Here is a 19,082-nt window from a genome sequence, read left to right as displayed (position 1 = left end):
AAATTTGTGTATGTATGCTTTTTTCACTTATTTATTTTATATTATTTTAATTTTACTTTTAATTATTCCTGAACACTATTTCACAGTCATCGTACGATTTCATCTCTTGAAACTTGATTTATTGTTCCGTGAATTTTTCCAGTATCCTTCCCATCGCTGCAGGATTGTCCTTTGGTACCTGTGCGACGGAACAATTCTCATAAAATGATCTCTATAATTGAAATTTAATCATTTATACTTAGTTATTTACCATGTGACCGGCTCTGTTCACCCAGTACATAGCGAAATTGCCGTGAGATTTCTCATAACCTTCTATGATCTCCTCCACCACTAAGGGATATCTGGGGGAGTAGTGCCACAAATTTGCGTCTTTCCAATTCATCTTCTCAACCCAATTTAAAGTCCCTATATCATGGATAACGAAAAAAAAATATTAGATACCAAATTAAAAGGAATATAGTTTGATACAGACGAATGTATTCAGGAATGAAAATAAAATATACCTGGAGTGTCGACGATGAGATCCATGTGACCGGTGATCACCGCAACTTTTAGATCGGTTTTGTTCAATAAATCCTCGACTGGAATAGATTAAAAATTAATCCTCTTTTTAAAAATCCCGTATACAATGATAATACCTATATTGACTACAGGTTTCATGAAATCCTCTTGCAACTTGGTGAACACCATATCTGATTGAGCGCCGTGATCGACCGAGAGTTGCAAAGCTTCTTTCACGGGTCCGTTCATAAGCCTGTTTAAGGAGACTTCGTTGAACGTGGCGTATTCTAAAATATTAAAGAATTACAGAATTCCACGACGCACGATTGATAAAATAGAATTTTATACCTCGAAGGAACGGTTTCGATCGAATTCTCTCCATGAAGGAACGCGTCCCGCTAGCTTCCATTTTCGTCAAGATATTATAGAAATCGATGTTATCGGTAACTTCGGCGACCACTGCCTCCGCGTTCATCCACAGCATCGTGGCCGTTTTCCAGCTCTTCGTTTCTATGGCATTTTTCGTCTTTTGAGCCATGTCATCGATCTTCTTGTACCCCTCGGTGTCCACCATGCCCTGTCAAGTGAAAACACTTCTACTGAAAAGTCAGTATAAAAAGAAACGGATGGAAAGAATTAAGAAGACCAATTGCCGTACCGTGGCGAGTAAGAAGGGCGCCCAAGTTATCACGGAGTCGACTGGAGAGATCCAGGCGTCACCGAGAGCGACACCCTTCAAGTTGCTCTTGATAGTTCTCTTTTGCTGCGCCTGCAGTGTTTAGAAAGTGAATAACCAGGAAAACGATACAAATTTTTAGATATCGTTCTTTTTTTTTTTATTGCTCGAGTATTATTGCTGACACGTAAACAGTTTTACGATATATATACGACACGAATGCGGGATGAAAGTTGAAAGTGTCGAAGTCGTATAAGCGTTTTAATTTACAACCTTCTTAACGTTCTTGCGATTATTTCAAGAAATATCTCCCCTTTCGCACTCTCTTTTCGTTTTTTAAAATAATTTTACGAGGAAAAAAAAATTGTAAACTTCACCTTGTACCACTGGAGAGCGAATTCCGCCCCCATCTTCCCTCCGTAAGATTCGGTCGTGATATAAGTGGGCACATCTTGGAATTTCGGCAATGCTTTCAAGAAACCTTTCATACATTCGACGAGATCGCGAGCAATCTCTATATTTGTTTTCGCATATCCGCTCGATAACGTGGTGTAACTGAATCCTGTACCAATCGGGTTGTCGATGAAGAGGACATTGTAGTCTTTCACCTGCGAATTTTTTTTTCTTTTGTCTTATTTTTATCCGCAATATCCTACGATACGATGAACCCTCCCCCCCCTTTCGAAAAAGAATAAATAAATTAAATCTAAAGGAAAGAAAATATTAAATCTCGGAATTAAATCGATCTAATTTTTAAATTAAATATTCGTGGACGTAACGTTGATATAATTTTCTCTTAAGATAATTTCGAAATTCCTTCGAAATTTATTTAATAAATACAAAAATAGACGCGTTAACTCTTAATTAATGGATTTCTCGATAATTGGGGTCGAAACGTTCGATAAAAACGCGATTAAGAAGATTGATCACTTTCCAACGATCAGATTGCGAAATCAAGTTCTTTTTTTTTCTTCTTCTTCTTCCTTTACCCAATAAAACTAGTTAATTATACTCGAATCGAATATCTTGCAACATTTCATTTGCACAAAAAAAGAGAGCAGGCGATAAAACACGCGCTCGCATAATCCGGATCAATAAAACTCGTAAGGTTAATAAATAATACGAAAAGTTGGAAAGTCGTTCGCGTTTAAATCGCGCTCCCTACCCAGGAGAAGCTCCTCGGGTTCAAGTCGGCGTCCAAGGGTCCGAGTTCCTCGAAGTTGCCGTACGAGGTGGAGGACGCTCCCGGCCCACCTTGCAACCAGATAATCAACGGTTTATCGTAATAGGAGGACACGTTGGCGGTGGTGTAGTAGAGCCACCAGAACATGTGCGAGGCGTGTCGCACTTCCACGTATCCCCATTCCTGGTCCCCAGGCCCGAATCCTTTCCTCGCTGTGGATGGAAAAAGTAAAAATAAAATAAAGATAAAAGTTTGGGTTGTTATTGTAATACGAATTTTCACGGTTCGAAAGATTTCGTTGTTATTGTTTCGTTTCGACGTTAAACTTTGCCTTCCTGAGGAACGTGTTAATGGCTCGATCATTAGTTATTTCTAAAGGTGATCGATCATTCACAGTGGTAATAATTCGGAGGGGGGATGAATAGGATATATGAATTTTTATCGATGCTGAAAAATTGTTTCTTTTTATTTTTCCCTTCTTATAACAATTTCTTTCGTCGTATCGGCGATTGGGAGAGTTAAGAGGAGTAGGAAGAAAAGATTCAAAGGCAAAAGTAAACAGCTTGAAACGAGTTTCAACTTAGGCGTATTTACCGAGATTTGGGATATGGCAGAGCAAATATAGGAATATACACACGCATATATATATATATATTTTTTTTTCTGCAAAATGAACGGTCTTAGGCTGTTTCCAGTAGCAACGATTGCGAAATTTTTTTTTACTCGTATGTATATATAGATATATTACGTAAAAATATCACGTAAGAGATTCGAAAAATTCCCCTCTTTATTAATTAGAAGAGATTTAAATTTGGAAACGATAAGCAAAATTTGAATTCAAAATAATGGATAATGTGAGTCGTTGTTATTTCGAAAATTATACGATAATAAGGATAAATTATTTCAAATGGAAAAATTGAAACGATAATAATCTTGGTGGCAAAAGTATAGTTACCAAACGCTTCAGAAGCGAAGCAAAGTGCAACGAGCACTAATATCGCGGGGAATCTCTTCATCGTTGTTGGCCGAATAACGGTCGATCGATAACTATTGAAAATCAATCTCGGATAGATCTTATGGATCGCGTTATCTATCGTTGTAGCGCTCGATCGATTAGATATACCGATTAATTCTTTCGTTTCCAAGATTTCCCCATTTTTCGGTGCCCCAATCGATTGCGATCGAACAATTAGATTGTGAAACGATTGCAATCCGCTTCTCGGAATAGATAATAGACGAAGGAATAAATAATTTTTATTCTTATTTCATTTATTCAAATTTAAAAGTAAGTTCAAGCAGAAATATTTAAGGAGTATTAAAAAAGCGAAACGAAGTTAAATTAGAGATGTTTGAGTTTTGTCGAATAATTATCTTTCCTTTTTTTTAACATCTTTTTAATATTTCGAGGAATACATTTTTTCGTGTGTTTCTTTGAATGCCCTATTTTCATTGACAATTTTCTTTTATTCCACGAGAATGAAACCGACAAAGCGATTATAACAGTTGTATAAGTAATTTGTGAAACTAAGTCGTCCGGTGGAAGATCAAGTTTGAGGAGAGAATTTAAAAAAAAAAAAAAAAGAAAGAAAGAAGAAAAAGAAAAAAAACTCGAAAAACTCGTCTGTTCCCTAGTTTCGATACCATTGATGTAACCATTGTAACACTTGTATCTATGTATTGGAAGTGTGTAAAACAGGAATTTCGACTGGTTTATATGTCAACCGTACGAGAATATCGACCTAGACACGAAATCTTATGAAAACACGAGTTTGGTAGGATAATCGAATAATTCATCCGGTGTGTTCAAGATCTCGTACTATTTATGACATATTCTTCGAAAACACACGCTTTCGATATTAATGGAAATTGGAATTCTTGAAATTTCTCATTTATTATTATTCTGAATTTATTATTCTGAAGTTTTAATAATATTCGTGATTATACACGATAAAATATCGGTATTTCCATTTTTTTACGTCTCTAATCCCGCGCTGTAATAAAATCGTGTAAACAAAAGGAGAGAACAAAAGAAAAAGATCATACGAGTGAATCGAGTATAATAGTAAACGTAACGTATTCAACATCCTTGATTATACACGATAAAATATCAGCATTCCCATTTTTTATTATTTTTAATCTTATATTAATAAAATAAACGAAAGAAGTTGTATTATATATTCGTGATTATATAAGATAAAATATCAGTATTTTTCTGATCCTATACTACAATAAAATAGTGTAAGGAGGAGAGAAAAAAGAAAAAGATTTCGCACAACGATACACAAATATATAAGTCGAGTATAACAGTGAACGTAATAAATTTAATACTCGACCAAATTCTCGAAATTTCTCATCGATATAATTCTACAGTTATTTTAATATCCGTGATTATTACAATATGTGGAATATCAGTATTCTCATTTTTCACTATATTTCTAATCCCGTGCTATAATAAAATCGTGTATGCGGAAAGAAGAGAGAAAGAGAAAAAGATTTCGTACAAAGATACACAATATGTAAATCGCGTATAGCAGCGAGCGTAATGTATGTCGTATCTTAATACGATAAATAAATTTAGTATTAAAATTAGTTATTTCGTCCCACAATTTACATACACTTTCGTCTTACAACCGGATCATCCGGGTTGTATTATGTAAATTTGGGCGGGAAAACGGTATTTGGGTATATACAGTTGCGAAATGCACGTTTTCACTTTATCATAATATCTCGACGATATTTCCACGCGAGATATTGAAATTTATTCGAGTTACGAGGAACAGTCATCGGGAAAGTGAACGAGACTGAAGTGCCGAGCGCATCAATTAACACATTCATAATATTCACGCGTCAGTGAAATTTCATTTCCGTTTTCCTGCTTTCCAGATTTATTTTATTTTATTTTTTTCCCCCACTTTTTCATTCTCTTTTTTATCGTATATCTCTATATCGTACTATTTGTATAACATAAAAAAGGAGAAGAGAAAGCATCAAAGATAATGACATTTCTTATAATAAATATATAAATATATCGTACAAGAAATATCGTAAATTATTAACAGTCTTGACAGAATTGATGAATACTTTTATACGCAAGAGCGTAGAAATGTATTGCAATATCCGATGCGATTATAATTTAAATATCTTTTACGAGAGTAAAAAAGTTTCAGTAAGCGGAAATAGGTTCTCAAATTCAGAAAGAATAAACACCGAGCAAGTAAGAAATGTTAGCTCGTTACTTCCGATGTAACGAGGATGAAGAAACGAAATTATTAGAAGAATAAGTGACACGAAACCATCAAGTACATAATAAACAACATAATATACGGTTATTATTTCTTACCTATGACGGTTCCCTTTTTAATCTCTCTTTAAAAAAGTGAAATCGCGATTCACTTGGAAAGCGGTCCACAGAATTGCAGGTTATGCGAAATTTCGCAAAATTTTCCGAACACATCTTCTTCGATGTCTTTAATACATTTGTGACAAGGAAAATCGCAGTCGAGGGTATCGAAAATACACTTGTTTCAATCTAATCGGTTGTAATTGAGATTTTTTTTCTTTTCCTTTTCTTTTACGCATCGTCGTACAACTTCGATCGGAGGATACACGATTTTTGAGGTTATACACGCGCATAGCCTATGTTTTACGACACGGATGACACGCTTGTAACGTATTACACAATTTTCTCCGTTACGAAGTCGAAGAAATGAGGCACGTCGTAGTTAATAAGAATCCTAGTCACGAATCGTGCGACTAGGACCGTTTTGGAATGCAAGCTTCCTTCTTAAATTGTACATGACGATCATCTTGGGAGGTTTTCTACGTTTTGATTACATTTTATATTATATTTTCTGATTTTTTTTTTACAAATTTAATCATATTGTTTTTAATCATCAAATTGGATATTGTATCTAATTTTTCAATTTCTTTATTAAATTTTGCACAAATTTTTCGATCTAAATGTTAACTTGACAGCGTGATATTTTTATTCGATGAGAAAAGGCGTATATAAAAAAAGAAAAGAAATAGAGAAAATAGAATTTCTATCTATTATATTTCGTTTGATTCGTTCTCGAGGCTAGAAATATTGAGAAACATACATATATATATATATTTTTTTTTTCTTAATCGCGGTTCAACAACGAATACTCGAACGATGACGCCGTTACTTTCTCCCTCGTAACTATTTTTCACTTTCAACGTGCGTACGCGCTCGATGGGGAGCATTTCTCCGTTGTTAAGTATCAATTTACTCGAATTCGTGTTGAGGCAAATCGATTATCGTTAAAACGATCGATCGATTATAACCGATCCTCTTAAAGAGAAAATTACCAATACGGCAATTTTATCTCGCTTCTCGAACCTCTTCACCTGTTAAACGGTATCGACGATCAAATTGTCATCGAGATAATAATTAATCTGCCCCAGTCGAGTTTTCTCGATTCCGTCACTTTTTTGATAATGGATTTTTTTTTTTTAATTGGCCATTGTTGAAATTTCTTTGTCGATTATCTACGACGTGTTGTTATATGAAAGTCACGTAGATTTTTTATAAAAAAATCATTTGATAGACAAAATATCGTTATACATATTTCAGATTAACCTTTTATTTACACGTTTTTTTTTTTTTTTTTAAACATACGTTTAAACGTCAAATTAATTTCTTTTAATGGAAACCCACTACATTTTGATAAAACGGTAGTTTTGCAATTATATTAATTTTACGATTGTATTATCATTTACTTAGTAAATAATTAGTCAAATATTTTATTATGCTATTCTATTATATGCCGGTTGGAAGATAATAAATGTGATAGTAAATTGTCACTTGTCCACTTTTGATCATTAATTCATTTGTCTAATTGCAAACTATTAAAAATTTCACCTTCGCTTTTAACCTTTTCCCTCGTTGAGAAATGTCTTTTTTTTTTTTTTTTTTTTCATTCACTTTTTTTCACATGAATGACACTTGATTCGATACTTTCCCGCCTTTCAAACAAACATCCCATTTACAACATCGTTAAATCTGTACCAAATTTGAAAACGAACATATCTTGTTCTTCGACAATGAATTGCTTCGTTATATAATATCAAAAAAAAAAAGAAAAAAAAAAAATCAAGCAACAACGTACGTATTAATCGAGGATGGTACACGAGAAATGGCACGTAAAAATGAAGTACCTAGAATAAATCGCGGATGTTACGCAAATTTTTGACTTCCGAAATTGAAAGTAATTATCGTTATATAAGATTGGTTCCGGATTCTCTTTAGGAGCGAACAATTTCGTTCGAGGTCTATGTCGAACGAAAAAATATATATATAGCTTGCGCAATCAATATTTCTTTTGTGTCGTGAAACTTTCGACGATCTAAAAATAAAAAAATAAAAGAGAGAGAGAAAAACGTTCGTTGGAAAATTAAAATCATCGTAAAATTTTTGTTTAAACGTCGATATATTATGATGGAAATATTTGCTAATTTTTTTCAATCAATTTTCAAAGTGGTTTTTCATGCTCGTCAAACAAAATTATAAAGAATAAGAGAACTGAGATACTGCATTCAACGATTTCCTTTTAAACGAGAGAAAAAAAATTTTTGATAAAAGATAATTCACGGTATGAAAAATCAACGGAATTATTGTAATGGAATAACCACACTATGCGCTTATTTAAAGATAAATATACACAATATCGTTCATCCGATAATATCTATATCAATTAAATTGATTAAAATGTCTGCGACGCGATCTGTTTTACATCGATACGGTTCGCTTAGATTCGTTTGTCTTTTATTGAAGCGACATGTCACAAAATCGATCAAAAAATAACTTGCTCTACTTTTTTTCATTGTACAATGTATAAATAATTTAAAAACGATACTCATTCCGTTATCTAAATTATCGGATTCGATCTGAAAATTATCGAGAAGAAATGGACAAGGAGAATCGAAGGATCGAGATTCGAAAAATTTCAAAAATAAAAAAATATCCCTTCTTTTCTTTCTTTCTTTCTTTCTATCGAATGATTTTTTTTTTTTACTCGAACCATAATCATCAATGTGGATATAAAAACTTGCAAAAACAACAATATCCATCTATCTGTCCAGAGTGTAATTTTAATAATAACCACCTCTCTGTTGAAGTTGTTGTTTTCGACCTTTTTTTATCGCGTAAATATACAATTAGAAAGATCAATCAAATGCCAAACGTTCCGTTTGGATAAGTTCAAGTTAATAAAGATAATGAAAATAATAGGTGGCAGGATGCGAGGATCGAGATAGAGGCGAAGGGAAAAAAAAGAGGTAATAATGGAAAGAAGGAAGAGGAGGAGGAGGGATCCGATCATCGAGAATTCTTCCTTGAACACAATGATTTCTCTTTGGATTGTTTCAAAGGCGAATTAAGGGTGAGAGGAAGGGTGATATCGACGATATTGTATGTATATGCGAATTAATCTGCACGACACGTGAAGATTTTTATACAGTTGCTCGCGTGAGATTCGAATCTGTGAGTTCTTCGATCTTTCCTTGAATTTCTATATTAATATGTTATTGTATAGGTGTAATATAATTACGTAATATTAATATTTGCGAATAATTTTAGAGATAAGTAATTATCTTTTTTTTTTTAAATATCTTTACAACTAACATATAGATATACGTAAATTTGAAAATATTTTATTATCGTATTAAATTAATAATCTTTTAAATTTTTTTCAACTTTCAAAATACGTGAATTTCTGATTATGCGGTTTCGAAAAGTAATCTACTTGCACGGTTTACGTAACACTGGAGAGACTTTTTTTTTTTTTTTATTCTACTCAATTACACGCGTCAAACATTTATCTTGGTTTTCGAGAAGCATTTATTTACCATCGTGATGAAAGTTTTTCGCATCCTTTTACAAAGATTTCTTTCAAAACTTATGTTTTTTTGTAAATGTTTAAAAATTTGAAAACTTGAGAAATATTTGAGAAACAAAGAAATCGATTCGAAAATTTACATTCCAATTTTTTCTCATTTCGAATCTTTGACATTTTCGAATCCTCGATACTTAAATTATTCTCATCCTCTATTTTCTTCTGAATGATGAATTTTCGGATCGAATCGGATAATTTAAAGGAAACCGAAGAGTGAAAATGTTTCGAGATTGCCTCCATTATCTCGCAACTCACGTAAACCGCTTGTGTATTCCAACAAATCTAAAATCACGATACGTGCCACGATACTTGTTACTTATACGTCGTATTTGTTGCGTGCAAAACAAGTATACATGAGTTTCTAACGCATTTTTCGGCCATTGAATTCCCGAAGATTATTTGCAACAATTATATAACGTATTGCAAATATATAACTTTCTAACCAAGTTGGTGTAGCAAGATATACTCCTCCATCACGTTAACGAAATATCTGTCTATTTATCTATCCTTGTTTCGAATATATCGATTAAACAGAGATAACGATTTGATGAAATAAAAAAAAAAATTTACATAAATGTAAATAATTTCTAAAAAGATTAAATATTAATAAGAATAGAATTTGTAAACTCTTTCGAGCAAGCTTGTAAAGAGGGTATATCAACAATTCGATCGAATTCTCGAAAACACGAAACAGCATCGGTCGTGTATTTTCGGCGAATTTTAATGATCTGTTAGTTTATCCTCGCAGACGAATGCCGTGAAACAGATTGGCATCGTATATTTCCATAGACACGCCCCCAAAGGAACGAAGAAAGTGACGAAGAAAGAAATATTTGTGGCGATTTCTTCTACATACAACAAATAACTTATTCCATTATTCTTCCATTATTCTCATTCGCGAATAAAATGATATTTTATTTTCTCTTTTTACCTATGTTTTTCAATTTTATATATATACATACATACATACATATATATATAATTTTTTTTCCAAATTCAAGATTTTATTACATAAAACAAGTATAAGATTACCCAATTGTTTCAGTCGGATGATTCACCGCTTGTCTGGTGATTCCTAATCTTTCTGCTAATTCTTCTTGCGTCTGGGTTGGATTTTCATCGAGCAATTCATCTAAATCACCTTTCTCGGTGCAGTTGAACGTCTTCCAATCGTCGTCTTTCAAATTAAAATTTCCAAAGGTTTCAAATCTTTGCATAATCTGTAAGATACAGCGTTCTCTTTCAATCGCGCACGAACTATCTTAACAGCTTCAACAGCTGATTTCCTAAGCTGGAACGCAAAAAATAAATAGTGACACGAACGATATTTCTCGCACGCCATATTGTTTGAAATTGTTGCATAGGAAACTCTTAGAGCGCTCATCACGGCTTTTCTTAAAAACAAAAGAACGATCTTTCAGATGGCACCACGAACGAGAAGTAATTCGAATTCGGTCAAAAGTTATGATCGTAGAAAAAAAGAGGAAGAAACTTATTTGCACATCTAATGTATACTCGAGAGAAGAATATTATTCCTATTTTCGCGTAGGAAATAGAGAGGCGGAAGGAGGTATCACTGGGAATATTTTTTCTTTTTACTCGTTGATGACCATTTAAGAATCTTAAGGCAGAATTACCGGCGGTGGCTCGCTTTATCGATATAGAAATCGTGGAACAAAGCTATACGATGCGATCGCCAACCCGGAAGACACTTTACTTTTCCACTCGTCTCTCGTTTAATGAGAAATATCTAAATGAACACGAAAGAGCATATTACTTTCATTCCCTATCCCTTCTCATCTCGGCCATCGTTCTGTTTTTCTTACGTTAAAAACTTCGGACAACTTTCTCTAATATCTTTCTCTTCTCTCTCCGAAGCTCGAATCGATTGAAATTTTGATTTTTTGATCCAATAATCAATGATCCAAATATATTTATACGTGTAAGAGAGCGAAAGAATTACGAGACGATATTCTGTTTTTAAAAAATTTTTGAAAGACAAAGAACAACGAAGAAAAGCCACACGATGTATCGCATCGTTACTGCGCGTGCAACGACTTTTTGCGATCGATCGATCGATTGCACAAACTGCCAGCAGAATCGCCCGCAGAAAATGGAATCGTTTTAATTTCGTTACAACTTCCTGGTAATAGATGAGGAACCGGAAAAAATTAATTATTCTTAATCGTTTTGTATTTTTTTTTTCCAAATAGAATAGATTCTTAGACTACTACCTTTCTCGTCAATTCGTAATGCAAATTGTCCAATTCGTATCTCATCCTTCTTACGTAAATCACAGGATTCAGATTCGATTAATGAATGAAACTGGCACATTTTTAATTTTGTGAGTATATATTTTTACTGTTATTTAATCCTATATTTAAAAAAACTGTAATTTAATTTCGTTCGATTATTTGATTTTTTTTTCTATTTTATTTCATGTTGTATTTATACGTTTTATTTTTATATACATATTTTTTTATACATCGATTATTATGCACTCTTTTTTTATTCTGTTACTTCCTACTTGTGCGTTTGAAGGTAACGAAGGATTGCATTTGAATTCTGCAGGTTCATTGCTCTAACCTAATTTGCATCGAGTAACAAACAGCGTCCTTGTGTGAATACCAACTTAATCTTCCTCGTACGATCATTGCCGCATAAATAGGGGGAAGGAAAGCGTATACACTTTACCCAGCGGTGTAACAACGATAAGTCCTTAAGTTCTTCCTTCCTCAAAACGATAAATGGTACAACTACCATTTGCACGAAGAAGAGATATATATTTTCGTAATTTTGTTTTAACGCAATTTCTGAGAGCTTGATAAATTTTTTTAACGATCTTTTCTTACACCTTTATCGTCGACGAAAAGAAAAAAAAAAAAAGACTCGCAGAGAGAGGATCTTATTTATTGAATCATTTTTATTGAATCATTACGTAGCCGTTAAAAGCGAGTTTAAATTAAATTTCACTTTCTCACTTTCGTTCCCTTCTTTCTTTCTTTCTTCTATTTTTTTTTTTTTTTTAATACGATCCTAATTTATCAAAGATCTACGATAATAATAATAACAAGGTAATTCGTAATATTGTGCGCTATATCGTATGATCGTAACGAGGGGATTAATCGATCCCTCTTCTATTATATAAATTCGACGTATCGAGTAAATGTTACTCCACATATTTCCCAATTTGGAACAAGGAAAAGCAATGATTATCGTACATATACTCACGATCGTAACGAGCAATTTCATAAGGTGACACGGTTAGATAAAACGTGTTTCGTTCGCTTCTTTCTTTCTTCTGTTCTTTTCCTTTTCCTTTCTTTTTTAACACGATGCTAATTTAAAGATCTATAATAATAATAATAATAATAATAATAATGTTAATATTACACGCTGGTATGATCGTAACGAGGGGATTAATCGATCCTTCTTCTGTTACATAAATTCGACGATATTTTCCAACTTGGAACAAGGAAAAATAATATACGTATTTACTTACGATAACGAGCAATTTTACAAGACGCCAACTTTTTCATAAGATGACGTGGATAAATACTAATTATTCAACAAATTGTGCGCGCCTCGATATATATTACGAATATATTACGAATTCCGTGGAAGAAGAAAGAGAGGAAAGGAAAGAAGAAACGCTTTTGATCTCGAATGATAAATTTTTCGCGAATCTTTAACGGAGATTGGGCGCGTATTTTTTAGAGAGGACGGCAATAAAAAAAGTGAAATTCGCTTTATGGTAATTCATCTTTGTGTTTACTTTCAATAGTGCATAACCGATGGAAAACAATTGGAAAGTAATGATGTGACATCGATCCTTCCTTTTTTTTCTTTCTTTCTTTTTTTTTATCGCGTTTCATAACGTAATAAGGTTATGTCAATTATTACCACCTAAAATAGAAATTCTTATTATATTATGATACGATATCTAAAAAGAGGAGAAAGAAAGAGAAAAGAAAAAAGAGAAAAGAAAAGTAGAAGACATTTTCTCCTTTTTAGTTTCGGGACGAACTAAACTATCCGCGGTTAGCTCGAAGGATGATTTCGTTCGTGCTCCTCGATTCGTGCCTCCTCCTCCTCATCAATCGTGCACGCTCGGTGAAAGTAAGCAACCGCCATTATCCTTTGGAATATAAAAGAGCGGAGAAGACGGACAGCTGCAACCCTAAATTGAAAGAAAGTCAAAGTGACCCGATCATGAGGCGTAATAACGACTTTCAGCATTCTTCCAAATAGCTCGACTTCGTTTTCACTTCGTTTACCTCGAATTCCAAAAAGAGAATAATATATAGGCACGATATATATAAGCGATTCTTTGTGCACTATTTCTTTGTCCGTCGAGGAGGAAGAGGAGTGATACAAAATGATCGAAAAAAAGAGGAGGGGGATAGTTTTAATTAAAGATCTCAGTGTTACAATCAAACATTGTGGGAGATCTTTTGATTAAATGTGTATCAAGAATGAATGGAGAGTTTCGTGCAACTCGGAACTTTCACTCACTCAAAAATAATGAAAATACCCGCGGAGAGGCGAGGAAATATATCTCTCACGGTAGCGAGGACGGGTGGCAAGGGTCAATGGTAGATTCACCGAGACCGAGAAACCGTTTCCCGTTTTCACTCTCGCCGAGATCGATAGCCGCATGATCGGCATATGCGCGTTCTTCGCAGCAATTTTTCTGACCGTGGAGAGCACCTCTCCCCCTCCTGCTCGCTTGTTATTTAAGGTCAAGGCGATCGACACTTTCGTCCTCCCTTTTCGAAATAATATTCACGAAAATCTGTCAATTCTCTTTCCTTCTCCGTATATATCGCTCTTTCTCCGAGTGAAAAATAATCCAACATTTTTAAAAATCGAAATAAATCCTTAACAGTGATTAAGCAGCCTCAAAAGCACCCGCCGTTTAATCAACAATCCTCTCTGTTGAGGGGAGTTAAAATTATTCATCGATGCTCGATAGGAGGCGCAAGGAAATAGTATCGTCGCGATGTTTTATGCATTCGAGGGGTCATGGAACGCGTCACTTCCGCGTCGTACTAACGGCATCGCGGAAACGGTGTAGTGAAAGGTATCAAATCGATAGGATGGAATCGAAAGAAAGCGAGTGTTTTTTTTTTAGAACAGATGAAAATCTGCTCGATCCAGCTTCTTCTTCTTCTTCTTCTGTTCTTCCAAGTTGGTTAAACGGAAACGCAGGTTCCGTTACACTTGTTTTTATCCGTAATGATCTCTTGCTTACCTAAGAGCGTGAGATAAGAAAGGATAAAAGATAAATGTGCAGAAGAAAAAATGTGTTTTTTAATAAAGAAGGCAGTGACGGGTTTCTTGGAAGAAGAAGAACAAGAAGAAGAAGAAAGAAAAAAAATTCGAAGAAGCAGTTGCGAAAGAATCGGCCAAAGAGAAAGAAGAAGAAGAATCTATCCATTAGTGGGTCAGGGAACGTTCGTAAAATTAAACGATTGCTTTCATCGAAATAGTTTCGTACGTCGATCTCCGGAATCCGTTCCATTAATCACTTGGGAACGCTTAACTCAGAGCTGAGACCTGTTTGTCACGGACACATTTTTCGTAAATTATAATAAATAATCTTTCGATCGAATCGGACCGGATCTTTCTCAATTAATTTAGATCTTCTCCAGGAGATGTAAATTACAATATTTGCATAAATAGGAATAAAATGAGACGAGGAGTCGAATCTAAAAATATCCGAAGAAAGGAAAAAAAAATAGATAAAAAAAAGAGAGCGAATCAAGATCGAAAATAAAATTGGAAAGCGAGGAAGGTCAAAGATCTGTTAGTACACACACTCTACATTCTTTCTCTATGATGCCCATTCTCCTATCTTCTTCTGTTCGAGGTGCAGTTTCACCGCACCGTTTATCGAGCCTCGTTTCCGTGCTACGCAACGCCCGTGGAGCTTTCCCGATCTTCCTGGGGGTCATTAATATTTTATACGGAGCACCACCGATTACTAAGAGAATTCTTGCCAACTCTCACATTCGATCTAATCTTTCAACCATCAATTGCGCAATCTTTCGTTCCCTATTCTCGATTCGATAACAAAATAACCACGTTGTCCAGATTTTTCCCTTTATAAAGGAAAAAAAAATCCTGATGAAAGTAAATTAATATTTTATTACGGAGCGATTTATTAATAAATCTTAATAAAAATAATAAATTAGTATTTTGTATTAGGGAGCGATTATTTCCTATTCTGGATTGGACAACAAAATGACGATATCATCCAAATTCTTTCCTTCGGGGAAAAAAAATTAATATTAATAAAAATAATAAATCAACAAATTATTATTTTATCGACTCTGAATTCGATAACAAAATAATTTCCCTTTACAAAGATTAAACTCAATAAAAATGATAAAAATATAATACAAATAAGGTAATAAAAATTAGAGCAGGAAAACAACAGGATCGAATTTCTATCTTTTAGATCGATTGGATAATTGTCTATATATAATAAAGTAAATTAGCGTCGAGTTCGATCAATTAGTATATATATATATGTTTGCATAATTTACTCCATCCAGGCCTCAGGCAAGAAAAACGCTTTGCTCCGGATCGTGGATACTCGATCGGAGGTTATCGATGAAAGTTATGACATTGGATGAAAATGGAACGAGTGGGAGTCGTTTTGTAACGCGTGGAATGCTTCCACCGCTTTCCCGGGATTACACGCGAATCAAAGATGTATTCAAACGGTACGTGTACGCGAGGAATACGATTGCATAAAACGTTTTAACCGTTCTACCTAGTGAAAGCAAACAAATGCAGTGTACGTACGTACATATACACGTATGCACGTTCTTCTTTCCTGTTTGCGATTGAATACCAGCATTCGGGCTTTTATCACGGCAGTTGAGTTGTAAAACGCGTACAGCGTTAATTAATCCTAACGTAACATTTCGCCTCTTCCCTTCGCTGTATCGCTTCCTCGATTCTGCGCACACGTACCGCGATCCTCCGCAAAGAAAGAATCGAGATTTCACGTGTCCCTTCCTGCACAAAAAAAAATAATAATAATAATAATAACATTACAAGATAGGTCAAAATTTTACATCGCCTTTCTCGTTCTCTTTCTCTTTCAATGTACATTCAACATTTTTTTCTCGCCCTCGCTTCCTTAATTTACATTTCGCTCGTCGAGTCGAGCTCCGATCCGAATTTCTTTCTACGAAATTCCTTCTCTTTCTTTTTCTTTCTTTTCCTTTTAGTAAAATTTATCGTTTCGTTATAAAATCGAAAAGACATCTTTAACGGACGACGTTTAATATAATTCCTATCGAATCGTAACACTTTCCGTTACTACCAACGTATCCTTTATCGATCGGTCGACGGTGTTCCAACTTCACGGCTCAGCGTTCGAACCGCGCGTGCGAAGGAGAAGAAGAAGAAGAGGAGGAAGAAGGAAAGAAGGAAAACAGAAAAAAAACTGACTCCGCGCGATGGGCCGCCAAATGCCCCTTTTACCTTCGTGGACGGGCGATCATAACGGCCGTTACGATCTCTCCCCCCTCTCCGCAGGTAAGTTCAAGATGTGAGCCATCGTATGGCCGTCGAGAACGTAACTAACAACGTGTATACCCCTCCTCGAAATGTGTTTCTCTCTCTGTGTTCTAGGGGCGACTAGTCGCCTAGGCGGAGGGAACGTTCGCTATAAAAGGAACGGTAGACACGAGAAATTTGTCAGAGGAGTGACGATCCGTAACATTATTGTAAAAATAAAAGGTCGAAAAAGAATATATAGATATATATATATATACATACACACGTATAAAGGCGGCAGCCTTTGCCGTTTCTCTTCTTCGTCTTCTTCTTTTTTTTCGCTCGGTGAACACGACACCCCTTCAACTTGAGAAGATGCGGTCCAGCCTGGTCAGTGTCCATTTTTCTTCTTTTTTTTTCTTTTTTTTTCCTCCCCTTTTACATCGATCGCAGTCTCACGTGACTTCGAGTACATGTAAATCGAGTACGAGTGAAGTACGTCTGTGAAGAAGAAGGAAAAAATAAAAAAGCAACGAGAAAATCTGTGATCTTCTTTTCATCGTTAACGAACTCGTGGGGGAGAGGGAAGTGATCGAAGGAGTTACTGGAATCTCTCTCTCTCCGTGAAACCCTTTTGGACGCCTCGTGTAACAGGATAAAAGTCTATATATATATATATATACGAATGTTGTTGTGGTTTAAAAAAAAAGAAAAAGGAAGTGAAAGTACTTAAAATATATATCGTTTCGTAATAACACGGTTATCGAAGTTTATAAACTTGAAGTTTTAAAATTAGAAAAATTAGGGACGAGACAGAGGATGGAAAATGGAAATTGGCTACAGATTTTTAAAATAGATTTCGTATCTAAGAAACGTAATCGTGTATCGATTTACGCAAAGTGTTTTTTTTTTTTCATATCGTGTGTGTGTGTCGCGTATCGAATTAACCCTCTCCGTCGTGTAACGTAGAGCGGAGCAGCTCGAGGCTCGTTCGAGTCACTGAATTCAGAGTTGTTTCTCCTAGAAGATATTCAGAATGGAAAGTCGAGCAGTGTGTACTCGTGCCTCGAATGATCATCTCTCGTGAAACTGAGGAGACTGGAGACGGGAACTCGTGGAAACTCACTCGTTCACTTTCCTCCCAGTTGACCGAACGGAAACGCAACTTTTTTTCTCCCGTGGAAAAAATCACGACACGTGAAACGTGTTTCCCGAACACCGGGGATCTTCAAATATTAATCCCCCTGAAATATTTGTAAATATTTGCCGTGGCTTCTTCATACTTACGTACTTGACCGCCCATTCATTCCGCGTATGAATAACGGTATGAATATAGCGGAGACCTCGAGGACATGTCACACTTTTTCCTTTCTAACTTAATGCCACGTTTCTTTCGCATTGACTTTCTATTAATTCCTAATACTTTCGTGAATTTGGATCGTTCGATGAAAATTGGCATTCTTACGTACCATCGAAATTATTAAATCAGTCAACCAAGGATGTAAAAAGTTTCAAAATTAGATTAAAATTTCTTTCAATCGATAGCAAGTTGAAGTTCTCTAATATCGTGCGAGATTATTATCGTTCGTGGTCCAATTTGGCGATCGATTTTTCGAAACTTTTTTCATTTCTTTCCATGGAAGATCGATCAACAGACGGGTTTATTACCCCTTGATCTTGACAAACGACGTAAGAGGAACGCAGTGGCAAACCGGTTCTCCGAAATGGCTCGGAAATAAGAGGCGAGAAATGAGAGAATTTATATATTGGGGTTGGGAGACGAAATTGGGAAGAAGCCCACTTTCCCCTCCGTTCTTCCGACTAATGAACGGTCACGAGTTTCACGATCGACCTCCAGTTTCTACGTTGATGATGGAAATGGGGGGAAAGAGGATAAGAGAGAGAGAGAGAAAAAGGGGGGCCACCGTTGACCCCATTCTCAGTCCTGTTTACACTCAGTTCGTTAGTTCGCACGCGGACACTTTCATTTTTTTGAGAGACATGCTCGTAAAATGACCGACAAGATATATTATTATTATTTTTATTATTATTATTATTGCTATTATTCGTGAATTTTCTTTTTGACGTTTCAAACGGAACAAGTTACCCGTCTTGGCTGTAAATCGATCTTCTTCTCGCCATTCTTTCTCTCTCTCTTTCTCTTATCGATCTTGAAAAGAGAAGCTGCTCGTGAAGCTAACCCGATTTTAATTTTATACTTTGATTTTTAACAAATAAATTTTTTCGAGAAAAAGATTAGATGTGTCGCTCGTCGTAAAATAAATTTCTT

General features: G+C 35.0%; 1 protein-coding gene and 1 pseudogene across 1 annotated transcript; both read right to left on the bottom strand.

The window, feature by feature from the left end:
• Window positions 1-13: 13 nt before the first annotated feature.
• On the bottom strand, window positions 14-4,146 carry LOC107999469 (retinoid-inducible serine carboxypeptidase-like). Its single transcript, XM_017059338.3, has 9 exons — window positions 3,316-4,146; window positions 2,343-2,572; window positions 1,555-1,785; window positions 1,160-1,270; window positions 850-1,078; window positions 639-788; window positions 504-581; window positions 251-405; window positions 14-178 (listed from the first exon to the last, which is right to left on the bottom strand). Exons 1-9 carry the CDS (start codon window positions 3,374-3,376, stop codon window positions 119-121), a joined length of 1,305 nt encoding a protein of 434 aa, XP_016914827.2. The 5' UTR covers window positions 3,377-4,146; the 3' UTR covers window positions 14-118.
• Window positions 4,147-9,890: 5,744 nt separating this feature from the next.
• LOC133666456 (uncharacterized) lies at window positions 9,891-16,338 on the bottom strand (annotated as a pseudogene).
• Window positions 16,339-19,082: the final 2,744 nt, after the last annotated feature.

This window comes from Apis cerana, linkage group LG7 (assembly GCF_029169275.1).
Source record: "Apis cerana isolate GH-2021 linkage group LG7, AcerK_1.0, whole genome shotgun sequence".
Lineage (NCBI taxonomy): Eukaryota > Metazoa > Arthropoda > Insecta > Hymenoptera > Apidae > Apis > Apis cerana.
The sequence above is the reverse complement of the archived record's forward strand: the minus strand, read 5'-3'. Positions and strand labels throughout refer to the sequence as shown.

What these genes read in the sequence shown, in the direction of transcription:
- LOC107999469 (XM_017059338.3), bottom strand. Translation starts at nt 3,376, where the DNA reads ATGAAGAGATTCCCCGCGATATTAGTGCTCGTTGCACTTTGCTTCGCT. An exon ending in CGCCCTTCTTACTCGCCACG is followed by an intron (nt 1,079 to 1,159) that starts GTACGGCAATTG and finishes TTCACTTGACAG; the next exon opens with GGCATGGTGGACACCGAGGG. An exon ending in ATCGAAACCGTTCCTTCGAG is followed by an intron (nt 789 to 849) that starts GTATAAAATTCT and finishes TTAATATTTTAG; the next exon opens with AATACGCCACGTTCAACGAA.